We start from the raw sequence: 13,711 nt of genomic DNA, 5'->3' as shown, positions 1-13,711 counted from the left end.
CCTATAATCAGGATTTTAGCAATGTTCCTCTAATAAATTGACCAATCACATGAAACCTTTCATCCTATGACGAAAAATGTATGTAACCTCTCATATGGAGGAATAGTTGGCGCCGTTTGGATTTGGTCTTTGTTGACATAAATATATTGTATTGTTTTGGTACACTTAAGGTAATAATTGATTTTTGTAAAGAGGCAATGTATTTTAATGTCAATTTAAATTGTTTATTTATAGCATCGGTTAAGAATTTACTTATCATTTCGGAGATATTCGTATTTTTCGAGGACCATTTTTTTTCCAAAATGGCCGAATATTAGTGTGTGTACATCAATATCCTAGTAGTAATTAATGCCCTATATGTTGCGTGTATGGTGACAATAAGGAAACGGTCCACTAATTTTTCGTAATGAATCTGCTCATTTATCACTTATATTAGATACATGTATCGATCGTCGAAAGAAAATGGTGTGCAACATCGACAATTACTACCACTTTACCAGAGTATCTTTAGCCTTTTGAAAAAAGTTCTTTAAAAATATTGCAAGAACTCTTTCATTAATAACATTTCTTGTCTAAAAACTTCAGAAATTATGAAATTTACCTTTCATCTTAACAAGTAGAAGTCAAATTATCTGCTGTTAAAGATATTTCTAATTTGAATATTTTAAAAAGGCGTAATCTTTTATTACAACACCATTTTTATCCAATTTGATATCTTGTTTTAAAAGGATTTCTTCCTCAATTATATATAACTGTACTTGCTTTTTTGATTGGCATAATGTTTACTTCTTGGTTTTTTTAAAAAGCAAAATGCAACAATGACGAGCGTTGCAGGGAAAAAAGTCGTGTATCCTTCTGGATGTAAGGAGGTCAATGAAGAAATAGGAAAAGATGAATTAGTTCGGAGACTAAAGGTTGGTATTGAGCATTTAAAGGTGTAAGTAAAGTGCCATTATCAGTTTAGTAGTTTGTGCAGACTAGAAACTATGTTTTATCTTTTGAGACCAAATACGGGTGTAAATGAAATAGATATGGATGTTAATGTATAATCACTTTGTGTTTTATTTTTGCTGTTACTCTTGTAGCTCCTTGCCAGGGCTTTTCAAGACATGGGTCAAGATGACAATGAACAATACAGTGGCTTAGCTTTGTATTTGGCCACAGACTATTTCATGGACCATCAGAGTAAAGATGTTCGGTTACTGGTTGCTTGTTGTATAGCTGATGTTTTTCGCATCTTTGCACCTGATGCTCCTTACACAGAAGCTGCTCAGCTGAAGGTATTAAAGCAATATTTTTCATTCTATCATTGATGTATTTTCAGTTGCCACTTGTTACATGCAGCAGTTATTTCCCTATTGGTTGAACATTCCTGGATATATAAGAATGAATACATCCCTTGTTCAAAATTCATATTCCAAATATTTTTTGCAAGTCTTATGGGGGGGTCTACCTATTTGTCCCATTTTTTATTTTTTTTGGATGCAAAAAATGTATGGGCACTAACATTTCATACTAAAACAGTGCTTTTATACTCTTTTTATACATTTGATATTCAAAGAGCTTTTGGAAAGATTTAAGGTATTTGTAGAATGTTTCATATACATGTAGTTATCATTTTGGTTGTAGGAGATATTTATGTTCCTCATTAAGCAGTTAAGAGGTTTGGAAGAGCCAGATGCACCATCCTTCAAAAGATATTTTTATTTGCTAGAGGTAATTACAAAAACATTTACATGTTTGTTTCCTTTTAAACATATATTATTAAAACTAATTTCATTTTTGGATGTTTTGATGGGTTTCTTATGGTGTGATTTTTGTAGAATTTGGCATGGGTTAAGTCATTCAATATTTGTATCGAACTGGAGGACAGCCAAGAGATATTTTGCAGCCTTTTCCAGTTAATGTTTTCTATAATCAGGTATGTGTACATGTTGGAAAAATGTCAACATAAAATGTCAACAAAAAATAAAATTTGCAAGTCTGTCATTTATCATAAAATTGCTGGAGCTATGGCATTAGTCTTTGCTGTCAAGGTTACGAGCCGCATGTTGACCTAAAGTTGATTTTCATGTTAATTGATGTAGAAAATAAGACCTGTATACAGTGTAGATTCTATGTTATGATATAAAGTGCTATTGACAAAAGCGCCCATGCCCTTTTAGTACATCCATTTGCACATTCTGCATTTAAGAATAAATGTTGCACTATGTATACAATGTATTTTACACGGTTGATTAAATTTTAAAGTATTTTATAAAAAAAAAAAAAAAGAAGGAAATCCACAAAAATTTTAACATAAATACATATTTTTTAGGATATGCAATATTTGCATGTGTTTTGCTGTCAGAGAGTAATAAGCTTGTCTTGTTTTAGTGAAAAGCACTCCAACAAAGTGAGAAACTTTATCCTGGACATGATGGCCCCACTGATCACAGAGGCTGATGCTGTCTCCCAAGAACTACTGGATATCATCCTCATCAACATCATTGAACCTTACAAAGTATAAATATAGAAATATACAATCAATCCAAAATTTTTGAATGTGTCCATAGAACATTTTACAATTTAATTGTTCTTTTTTTCTCAAATGCATGTATGCAAATCTTGTTAATCTTTTTCAAAGTTAAAGAGTGGTTTTTTTTTTTGTTTATTTAAAATAATGTGGTTAGAAAAGTAGAGGGCATGTCCGTGTCTCCTCGGAGCTTACCGGTAAACAACGTCCATGACTGTGACTGTCTTTCTCTTGGCATGCTCTGTTTATGGACATTTGAATGAAGATGTATGCTTTATTTACATGAATTGTATATGGATCTAGTTGAATTAATTTGCATGTATTCCTCAGACACAGAAGAGGGTAGCATATCAGCTAGCCAAAGATTTGTTGATACGAACCAGCAATGCAATAGAACCTTTCATCCAAACAGTAAGTAGTTGCATACAACTGTCTCTTGCTTTTATGAATAACAGTGCTTGACTTAAAGCTTTAATTATTCAAATCTGTGGAATATCTAGGTATTGTTACATTCAGATACATGTTATTTGATATTTTGTGAGTAACATCAAGAACTTTCTTCTGTTTGCAGTTCTTCAACAATGCTTTAATGCTGGGAAAATCCTCAGAAAGTGAAGTCTCTGACAGACTGTATGATTTGATTTATGAACTCAATCAAATTTCTCCCAATGTCTTGCTCTCTGTGTTGCCACAACTAGAGTTTAAATTAAAGGTATTTAAAGGATTTTAAAAAATGAATATTAAACTGTTATTGTGCAATGCATTAATAGGTGAACATCAAGCAAAAAAATTGATTTTTAATGATCTATGATTGTTTTATCTAGAGCAATGTGGAGTCTGAGAGGAAAAAAGTAACAAAACTGCTCGCAAAGATGTTTTCAGACCCTGGGTCAGCACTTGCTGATCAGAATAGAGCTCTTTGGAATTGTTTTCTTGGAAGGTAAGAAGGACTGTATTTTTCTGTATATTTGAAATTTGAATATGTATAACATGTACATGTAAATGCCAAGATCAGTGTTTAAGGCCTGTATTGTTCATTTAATTCAGATTTAACGACATCAGCATTCTGGTTCGACAGTGCTGTGTTTCACACTCTCAGTTTCTGTTGCAACATCATCCCGAGTTATTCAAAGACATCGTAGAGCAGCTCAAAGTTCGTCAGCATGACCCAGAAGAAACCGTTAGAATGGAAGTTGTCAATGTTATTTTGACTCTTGCAAAAAATGACTTTTCAGTGTGCACCGAAGAATTGTTAAGTTTTATTAAAGAAAGAACATTAGACAAGAAGGTATGCTCTCTTGTATATGTACTTTTTAGATGATGAATATTGTCAAAAAAATGAAGATATTAAAATTATAAGTGAAAATTTTTTTGTCTTTCAGTTTCAAATTCGACAAGCTGCACTCTTAGGTCTTGGACAGTTGTACAAAAGATTTGCCTTAATAGAGGAGTATAATAAGGCAAATGTGGACAAAATAGCTTGGGTGAAAGATAAAGTATTTCATGCATACTACCAGAGTAATAATGAAGACAGGTAAAGAAATTGAGAACACATTTATTCAGTGTGCATAATTTATCAGGAAAAACAATAGGACCCTGACTCCAAATGTAATGTAGAGTAAATTAAAATGATATGGTAAAAATATGAATTAAATGCATGTAGTTTGATATTCTTTTGGATTGCCTCACTAGTAGGAACATACAATTCCTTTCTTGTGAAAAGTTTTTTGAATAATTCATAATGTAGTTTCAGTAATAAATTAAATATGATTTTTTTTTGTTACATTTCAGACTATTAGTTGAGCGTGTATTTAACACATGCTTGGTTCAGTATAACGCTGAGGTCTCCGAAAGAATGAAAAGATTGTATTTATTGTATGCAACAATAGATGATCATGCTGTCAGGTATGAAATGAGTTATAATTAGAGGGGTCTATTTCTTATTAGTAAGATGCTTGTTGATATTAGGTAGTTATTTATATTTGGTTAAATTTAGATTAACTTTAAATTACATTTATATTTTACTTTTCCAGGGCATTCCATGAAATGTTGAAGAACAAAAATCTGTAAGTTAATAGTTTTTTGACAAAGATATTTTTAGAATGATTTTTCGAGCTCTTGAGATAACATTTACATTGTAAATTTTTGCAATGTTGAGGAGCAGTAATTCTTAAGAATTTATTAAACATTCTTAACTTCCCTTCTGTATATGATATATTCTTTGTAGTGTAAAAATCATGATGTCACAGTTGGTTGAGGCTGTTGAGGTCAACTTGGAAGGAGAGAAAACCATTCCCCTGAACAGAAGATTAGCAGGCATTGCTAGTAAGAATTTTGATTTATAGTGTTATTCCATGCAATGAGAGTAAATATTTCTGAATTACTGACTTAGTTCATTTTATTCTTTCCCAAATTCATAGAAACACTGCCAGAAACCAATAAAGCAAATGATCACATGAAGAAATTTGCCATGCTGCTGAAGGATGATAAACGGATGCGGCAATTTGTTAAAACCTTAGTGGGTCCAGATTGTAATTCCCAAAAAGCTCAGGAGTTGGTGGTAAGACTGGGACACCTATTTAACTGCAATTATTGTATATCAAAATTCAATCATTTGTTGATGTATGTTACCAATACTGGGACGAAACTGTAAAACTGAGCGAAAATTACATTGGGCAAAAATAACCCTGTAGTATATATGATGTACATGTATATTCTCTCAGTGATGATTATGTTTTAACAGAAAGAGATTTTAAAGAAGCTTGGGGGCCCTGGGCCAGGCCAGCATAACTTGTTCTACAACTCCATAAAGTCTCTGATGGAAAGGATAGCCCCTGTGATGTTTGATGCAGCAGCTATTGAAATGCTGGTGAAGCATGTTGATGAGACTGTAAGAGGACTAGGCATCATTACTGATGGTATTGATTCTGCTGCAGAAAAGGGAGTTAGACTACTAGTGGTATGTTTATTCCTTTGTAATTGCAAAATTTTCTCATTTGAGGGTATACATGTTGTATTTCTTAGGATTTGTTCCAATTTGTTCTTAAATCAGCATGTAACAAAATATTTCCTTTTTTCAGACAGAAGTCTGCAATATATATAGAGCTATCAACTAAAAAACATGCCACTTTTATCTTAATTACTTATAAATAATTTGTTTCGTTTTTGCAGGCTTTATCAAGTGTTTATCCTCACTACTTTAAAACAGAAGAGACTTTTGAACTGCTGCTATCTTTCCTAAAACATGATGATGAAGCAGTTGGTAAGTTCTTATGTTGGCAGTTTATGGTTTGTTTTTTTTTTTATATATGATTAACATTCCTTAGTCTTTCACTGTATATGTGCATATCAAGTTAAAGAAACTTGCAGTACATGTATCTGTGAGGAAGACCTACAAGTGTACTTCTACTTACGTAGTCTTTTGTTATGTGTAAATCTAATATGTAACTTTATTTCTTTAGCTGATCTGACCATCCAGATTTTCATAAATGTTGGAAGAAGTTTACAGTCAGAACATCCAAATATTTACACGTGAGTATTTTGTGAGATATAGAATATCCATTTCTTTTACTTTGCACTAGTATGAGAAATGGAAAATCATTAAATCTTTTTCTTGATCTTTTTTTTTTTCAGTGATTCTTGTTTGAAAATCATTTGATAATCAAACTTTTTTCACTAACTTTGACATTAAAATTCCTGTTCTAGAAGGATTAGATTTATTATACCCCCCGCAAACAAAGGTTGGGGGGGTATATAGGAATCACCTTGTCCGTCCGTCCGTCTGTCTGTCTGTCCGTCTGTCTGTGCAATCGTGTCCGGTCCATATCTTTCTTATGGAGAAACATTGGAAGTTCTTACTTCACACAAAGATTGCTTATGACCTAAGGGTGTGTCATGACCTTGACCCAAGGTCATTCGGGCAAGGTCAAGGTCACTGACAGAAAAACTGCAAAATTCGTGTCCGGTCCATATCTTTCTTATGGAGAAACATTGGAAGTTCTTACTTCACACAAAGATTGCTTATTACCTAAGGGTGTGTCATGACCTTGACCCAAGGTCATTTGGGCAAGGTCAAGGTCACTGGCAGAAAAAGTGCAAAATTCGTGTCCGGTCCATATCTTTCTTATGGGGAAACATTGGAAGTTCTTACTTCACACAAAGATTGCTTATGACCTAAGGGTGTGTCATGACCTTGACCCAAAGTCATTTGGGCAAGGTCAAGGTCACTGGCAGAAAAAATGCAAAATTCGTGTCCGGTCTATATCTTTCTTATGGGGAAACATTGGAAGTTCTTACTTCACACAAAGATTGCTTATGACCTAAGGGTGTGTCATGACCTTGACCCAAGGTCATTTGGGCAAGGTCAAGGTCACTGGCAGAAAAAATGCAAAATTCGTGTCCAGTCCATATCTTTCTTATGGGGAAACATTGGAAGTTCTTACTTTACACAAAGATTGCTTATGATTAAAGGGTGTGTCATGACCTTGACCCAAGGTCAATTGAGAAAGTTCAAGGTCATTGTTTCAAAAAAGCTAAATTCTGTCTGTGTCATGTCTTGTATTAATGGAAATATTAGAAGCTAAAAATTAACAGTTTTCAAAAATAAAGCAGTTGTTATTTATAGAAAATGGACAGTGAAATAGATTCATCCAATATTTTCTATAATAGCAAAAATACACGTGTTATGATTTTTTTCTTAGCGGGGGTATCAATTGTGAGCTTGCTCACAGTACCTCTAGTTTACGTAGTTTTTGTGCAATGAGTGAAAAAGTTGTGATTTTTATAAACTTTTCATTGCAGAGTTCTTTTGCCAATTCTTCAAAGGTCTGCAAAACTTGGCAACCCTAAACAAAGCAAACATGCTATCAAGTGCATTTCAATTGTTTGTCAAAAGAAGGAAACCATTCTCAATCAAGTCTTTGAGGTAATTTTAGATATTAAACTTGTGATGTAAACAACAATTTCCTACGCAGATACAGTGTCTTGCTTGCATTCATTTCTATAGTGCATGTTGCATTTTATGTTTTGAAATTTATAAAGAATTGTTTTCTTCAGTATGTTAAAAAATCTCTCACACCTGAGTCAGCCAACTTCATCACATCCATTGTTGCTCTGGGACACATTGCCAAAATGTGCCCAACAGAATTTGCAGTTGATGTGAAAGCAATCGTCTCCAAAACCATTGTCAAAGATCTTCTAATGATGGACAGGGTAAATAATTGATGATCGTTTCTAGAGCAGATTTATTGAATTAGAGTTATCTATCCTGTTTTATACTTAATTTTGTTCTTTTTTTTTGTAGACAACAGGCCCTGATACAACAGAAAGCTGGTACTCTGAACATCATGTCACAGAGGAAACAATGGCCAAGGTAGTTTTATGTAGCTTCTTGAAAATGTTCTAAGACTTGGCTAATGATTGTGAATCATATCATATTTGTTTTGAATAAATAGCTTAACCAGGTTATATTTTACTGGCTGAAGGTATCATGGTATTTACTGTATTTGTATCTATTCAGCTGAAAGGAGTAGGATTGCATGTAAAAATTTGAGATGTACTTAAAAGCAAGTATAATAGAGCAGCAGGCATTTCAAAATAATCTAACAAGATCTCTTTATGCATGTACATATAATGAGTAAATTGATATGGAAAACAAAGCACATTTATAAAAGTAGCTTGAGAGAAACAAAACTGCTTTTGTGGTCGGCATTTGATATATGATAGCATTGTTTTATTTAATGTGTTTCAGTTACAAGCTATGAAAATGCTGGTGAGGTGGTTAGAGGGCCTACAAAGCAATGCTAACAACTCAGGGACCTCCACTCTAAGACTACTTTACACCGTTATTATTCATGAAGGAGACCTCATGGAAAAGGGCATGATCAAGTAAATAAATTGTCTTTGATGAACCTTGTCTTTTAGCTTGGAAATTTTAGAAGCATTAATATCAATCAGGAAAGTTTGTTTTGTCATAAAACCTGAGTCTTTTAGCTTTGCAATGTTGAATGGTGAATATTAATGAGGAATGTTGTTTTGGTAGTAAACCAGAGTTGGCCAGACTAAGGCTTCAGGCAGGATGCTGTATGCTCAAGCTAGCAGAGTACAAGTGTTACGGAGACCTCATCACAAGGGAGCAGTTCCAAGCATTGGCTCTGTTGATGAATGTAAGTAACTAATGCCGTCGTTGTTCAAATGTGATAAGATTGGTACACCTCAATTTTTGAAAGACTATGTCGTATTTTGAATGTTTATTTCTGTTTGAATAACAGGATAGCTGTTACCATGTGAGGCTTAACTTTGCCTTGAAGTTGAATAAAGGACTGATGACGCTCAGACTTCCACTGGAATACATGAGTATATTCAGCCTGGCAGCTAATGACCCACTGAAAGAAAGGAGAGCCCAAATCAAAAACTTCCTTCATGCAAACATATCAAAAAGAAGGGATTACATCAAACAAAATCCATCCATAGGGGGTATGTGTTCTTTAACCTTTCAGTTAAAATATCTGCTGGGGTTTTTTTTTCTGCATAGTGGAAAATTTGCAATAATTAGGTAATTGGTAAATATTTAACCTTTTTTATTTGTGTTTTTTTTTTTTATTTATTGTGATTAGAAAAGATTCTTATAGCAACAAATACATGATTCAAATTTGATATTTTATTTTTTGCAATTTTAAAGTTGTCACAAAAAAGAAAAAGTAAGTTGTGGCGAAAATAACTGGACATGCTGTATATTGTAAACAAATTACCAAACTTTTTATCTTGCATATAACTGATGAATTTTAATTTCAGCTCGCCTGTTCCATTTCATGCCTGAATATTCCATACCTTACGCCATTCATCTCCTGGCACACGATCCAGATCTTCAGTCTCATGAGCATTTAGAAATCCTAAAGAATATTAAGGAGTAAGTCAGTGTAAAATCTTTAAACCTGGAAAACATCATTCAATTTTACTTCAAGTAGTTTTGTTCTAAGGTTTCATGGTGTCATACTGTAAATTCCTTTTTTTACGCGAGTACTTGATTCCCCGAGTCCGCTGTTTTGTATCAAATCGCAAAAATAAAAAAAAATGGCGATCACCATTTTTTTTGTAATAATTAACAATAGTTCAAAACTGTCTAAAAAATAAAAGCGAGACTTTAAAATCCGCGAGGGTTGCTATTCGCGATTTTACGTGGAAATTAATTCCTTGCGTTTAATTAGGAATCTACAGTACATTATATGTACATTTAGCTATGTTTCATAGTAATGTTGAGGTTTTGTGATCACTGAGCTGTTCTTTCTCCTGCCCAGGTGTCTGTGGTTTATAATTGAACCTCTCATCAGTAAAAGTGAGGACTGCAACTACTCCTTCTTTAGAAAGATGTTGGAAAACATCAAACAGTGCAAAGATGCTCAGGATCCAGATGATGAAGCATCCAACAAAGTAAGAACTGAACAAGAACTCATACCTTGTTGTGTTTAGAGTTGCAATGAAATACACAAAAAGTACATGTACATGTTATTAACATTACAGAAACTGTATGCTGTCTGTGATATAGCACTAGGGCTATTGGTGAGCAAAGCCACAAACATCACTTTAAAAGATTCCAACGTGGAACCAGTCCTCCCATCCAAGTGTTTTGTCAAGCAGGCCAAGGTTTGTACATCTGATTCTCCTGATTTTTCATAATACTTGTATGTACCAGTATTTTCATATTTTATTTTATAATATTTGAACTTGTCCTAACTTTTAGGGATATATGAATACCAAAATTTATGTTCCCAAAGAATTGGTGGAAGGACACAAGGTCAGTTTTTTTCCTGAAAGAGCATTTCTAATTTCTACTCTGGTTTATTGTACTTGATTGAAAAGTATAGTTTGCAAATTCTGTCTGGGGATTAGCCATGCGGGTATATACATGTAAACATGTCTATAAATGTGTTGTATATTTTGTTTTCTACACTTTTGTACTTTTAAAATGATACGTTTACATGTTTAAAATTAAATGTAATTTCCACAACACATATGTAGGGCATAGACAATAATATGTGTTTGTCTCAAATCAATCCTTAATTTTGCAGAGGAAAGGTGTTCATGACTCAATTCTGGCACCAAGTGAACCAGAAATTGTAGCATGTCCAGGGCCAGTAGTTAATCCTTTACCATACACTCCAAGAGAAAAATCCTCCAAACCAGCCAGACCAAAAAAAGTCAAGAAAGAACAAAGGTGTGCATATTGAGTTTCCTATATAGTCATATACAGGCATTATCTAATTTGACTCCATGTTAAGATTATATACTATTTGAACTCAATTTTGTTGGTGTGAATATTGAAAACATGTATGAAGATGCAATAAAATGTAGATTTTTGTTGTTTTTTAGTGCAGGAGAGGAAACATATATATTAACATGTTTTATAGAATTGCATTTTTATGTATACTTCAGTGAATCTGATGACATGGAATCTCCAGTGAAGAGTCCTAAAGAGAAAGCGAAGAGACCTCGCTCTAAAAAAGAAAATATAGATTCTCAGGAAGAAAACCAATCCTCAGGGGGTCCAAAGAAACGTGGCCGAAAAAGTGCCAAGAAAGAGAATGTTGCAGAGAATAAAAAGACAGATTCAGACTTGGATTCTTCTAAAGAGTCTCAGGAATTAAGTACTCAGTGTAGCTCTTCAGATGAACAATCGGAACAGGAACAAACGGAGAATCTTCCAAGAAGGCCAGGACGACCTCCAAAACAAGCTAATTCTAATTCCTCGTCAGCCAACTCCTCACCAAAAAGGGGCCGCAATAGTGATAATAAAGTGACAAAAGTCAAACAAATTAATGGTGCTTCACAAAAAACTTCTAATATTAAATCACCAGCAAAAAACAGTCCCAAAAATGCTGTAGGGAAATCACGGAAAAGATCTGCACCCACATCATCCAAAGAATCATCACCAGTTAAAAAAACTCGAGGAGCTAGGTATGCAAAAGAGAGATGTGTTAATTACATGTACATAGGAAAAGAAAACTGCAATGCTTACATATTTTTGAGTGTGGATCCATTTGAATGCTTTGTCTCTTGGAGTTATAATATCTTTCCTCTAACTTCTTAGTTGTCCAGTCTTTTCTATGCTTGCAGATAACGAGTAAGATTTACCAATAGTTGATCAAATTCATGTTAATTTTATTTTTGCTTGTTATTTTATATAATTTTCACAATTTACCAACTTTGTTGGGTTTTTCTTTGACTCTTTTAATTGTTGAGAGCATGATTTTCGGTATGACGAATGTACTAAGAAAATCTTCAATTAAATATATAGCTCTGAATTAATGGCAGTACTCTTGATGATATAGACAATGCATTTTATGTTAAACTTAAATTTGTATTTTACTTATAAATCAAGATTTTTCTTTCTATTATAAATACAAATTTATTACTGTGAAGTTGTTCAAACCTGGTTATCTGCTATTATCTAATTATTTCATTTGCAAAAACAGAAGAAGTGTTTTAGAAAGTTCTTTTTCTGGCAACATTTTCATGTGAAAGGGAACACCACCCAATCATTCCAGTTTCATTTGAAAAAATGATACACTCTGATTGCATGTTTACATACATTGAATATATATATGTATATATCTAATTTTTAAGTGAATTCACAATTTTACATGTAATTTGATGAATAGGGCAGCCGTAGTGAAGCAAGACAGCTCCGAGAGTGAACCTTCATCACCAATCAGTCTGGAGAGTGAATCATCATCGGTCAAAAGCTCACCTCGTAAAAAAGCAACCTCATCTACCGCAGCATCTAGGTAAGGGCTGTATGAAGATTATCGGCCAATGTTTTATCTTTTTGATCACTTTTAGTTTGATTTATCATGGAGGATAACTTCATGTACATGTATATGTTATAGGAAAACACTAACAAGAAGTAAGATTCAGTCAGAATCTGAGTCTGAAGGAAATAAAACTCCAGTGAAAGGAAGGAAGGCAACCAAACAGCTTAAAGTCGACCAGTTCAGTACCAAAGTGTCCACTCGCAATGTGTAAGTTTTTATATTGATTGACATTGTATTTCTTAGAAATGATTTTAAAGAATCAACATTCACAGAAGTTGTGAAAATGTTTCAGAAGGTTAACTCCTTTAACATTCTGAAGGGGGAATTTTACGATTGAGTGAAGTCAAGAAACTTTATACTCAAGAGTGATCTTAGCATAAACCATTATGTTTTCTGGGGTCAAAAGTTAAGCTTGATTACTGATATACATGTATACTCTTGTTAGGTGTTTTCTATAACAATACAGGGGGAAGAGGCTCAAATCTTTTTAAAATGTCTCAATACATGTATGTACGTGTAATTAAAAATTCATTTGAATCAATTTTGAATTGTAGAAGGAGAGCCCGGTCTTTAGCGAATGGAACAGATGAAGACAGCATGGAAATCGAGTCGCCACAGCCAGTTTCAGCATCAAAGCGAGGAAGGGGGCGAAGAAAATGACAAACTGTCTACTGATCTAACAGACTCATAATATTTAAGGCAGCTCTTGTTTTTAATGCGATGAATCCAGTGGTTGTGTCAGGTCCTGTATGTGTGAAAAAAAAGTTCACCTCTGACAATTTTATCCATGGCATGAAAATCTTTAGGATAGCTTAGTTTTGTCATCCATCAAGTTCTTCATTGAGAGAAATGAAATGTGTTCAAAGAATTTGAAATATTTTATAAAAGAAAGATATCACCCACATAGGCAGTTCCTTGTAATTGTCAGTTTTGGGCAGCAACTTATTTACTTCAATGTAAGAAATTTACCTCTGGCTGAAGTAACCAGGTCAGCTGAAACAATTTTCTCGATCCCACAAACTATGTAAGACTGTTGCTCTTATCTTGGAGTATATGTGTTATTTGTGATAGTTTGAGATTTCTGTTCATGAACTGTTGAGATCATGTGAAGAAATATTGTATTTTATTTTGATTTATACAATAGTATTTAATATGGAATAAAATTTCAAAAGTTGTAAATATTTGTATTTGACTACTTTGAACTTTCACACAAAATGAAGTGACATCTGCTTAAGTGATATTGAGATTAGAACCAGTGGCAATTGTTTAAGATTAGGAGTAGGTCAATGTCATCGTTGCAAACCATGACTGTATGTTATATTGGGAATATGCGGACTCCGGACTGTGACTAAGAGAAGTTGGGTCCATACTTCTCTTGTATTACATT

At 33.5% G+C, this 13,711-nt stretch overlaps 1 protein-coding gene across 2 annotated transcripts; it reads left to right on the top strand.

The window, feature by feature from the left end:
* The first annotated feature begins 57 nt into the window (after nt 1–57).
* Nucleotides 58–13,503, top strand: LOC105339473 (sister chromatid cohesion protein PDS5 homolog B). 2 transcript variants are annotated; one of them, XM_034445679.2, is made up of 34 exons: nt 58–170; nt 807–914; nt 1,086–1,280; nt 1,630–1,716; nt 1,824–1,921; nt 2,377–2,503; nt 2,846–2,926; nt 3,087–3,227; nt 3,340–3,455; nt 3,563–3,803; nt 3,898–4,049; nt 4,307–4,420; nt 4,549–4,581; nt 4,743–4,840; nt 4,936–5,075; nt 5,259–5,474; nt 5,687–5,777; nt 5,977–6,046; nt 7,316–7,439; nt 7,571–7,726; nt 7,818–7,886; nt 8,265–8,401; nt 8,556–8,679; nt 8,785–8,989; nt 9,308–9,422; nt 9,811–9,943; nt 10,034–10,156; nt 10,254–10,307; nt 10,582–10,727; nt 10,946–11,467; nt 11,601–11,633; nt 12,172–12,297; nt 12,400–12,531; nt 12,879–13,503. In XM_034445679.2, exons 2-34 carry the CDS (start codon nt 819–821, stop codon nt 12,982–12,984), a joined length of 4,401 nt encoding a protein of 1,466 aa, XP_034301570.2. In that variant the 5' UTR covers nt 58–170; nt 807–818; the 3' UTR covers nt 12,985–13,503. The 2 variants fall into 2 exon arrangements, with proteins under 2 accessions (XP_034301570.2, XP_011443345.3); XM_011445043.4 differs by lacking the exon at nt 11,601–11,633.
* Nucleotides 13,504–13,711: the final 208 nt, after the last annotated feature.

The sequence above is a fragment of the Magallana gigas genome, chromosome 2, assembly GCF_963853765.1.
Source record: "Magallana gigas chromosome 2, xbMagGiga1.1, whole genome shotgun sequence".
In the NCBI taxonomy this organism is placed as follows: domain Eukaryota; kingdom Metazoa; phylum Mollusca; class Bivalvia; order Ostreida; family Ostreidae; genus Magallana; species Magallana gigas.
This window is presented reverse-complemented; position numbering and strand designations above follow the sequence as displayed.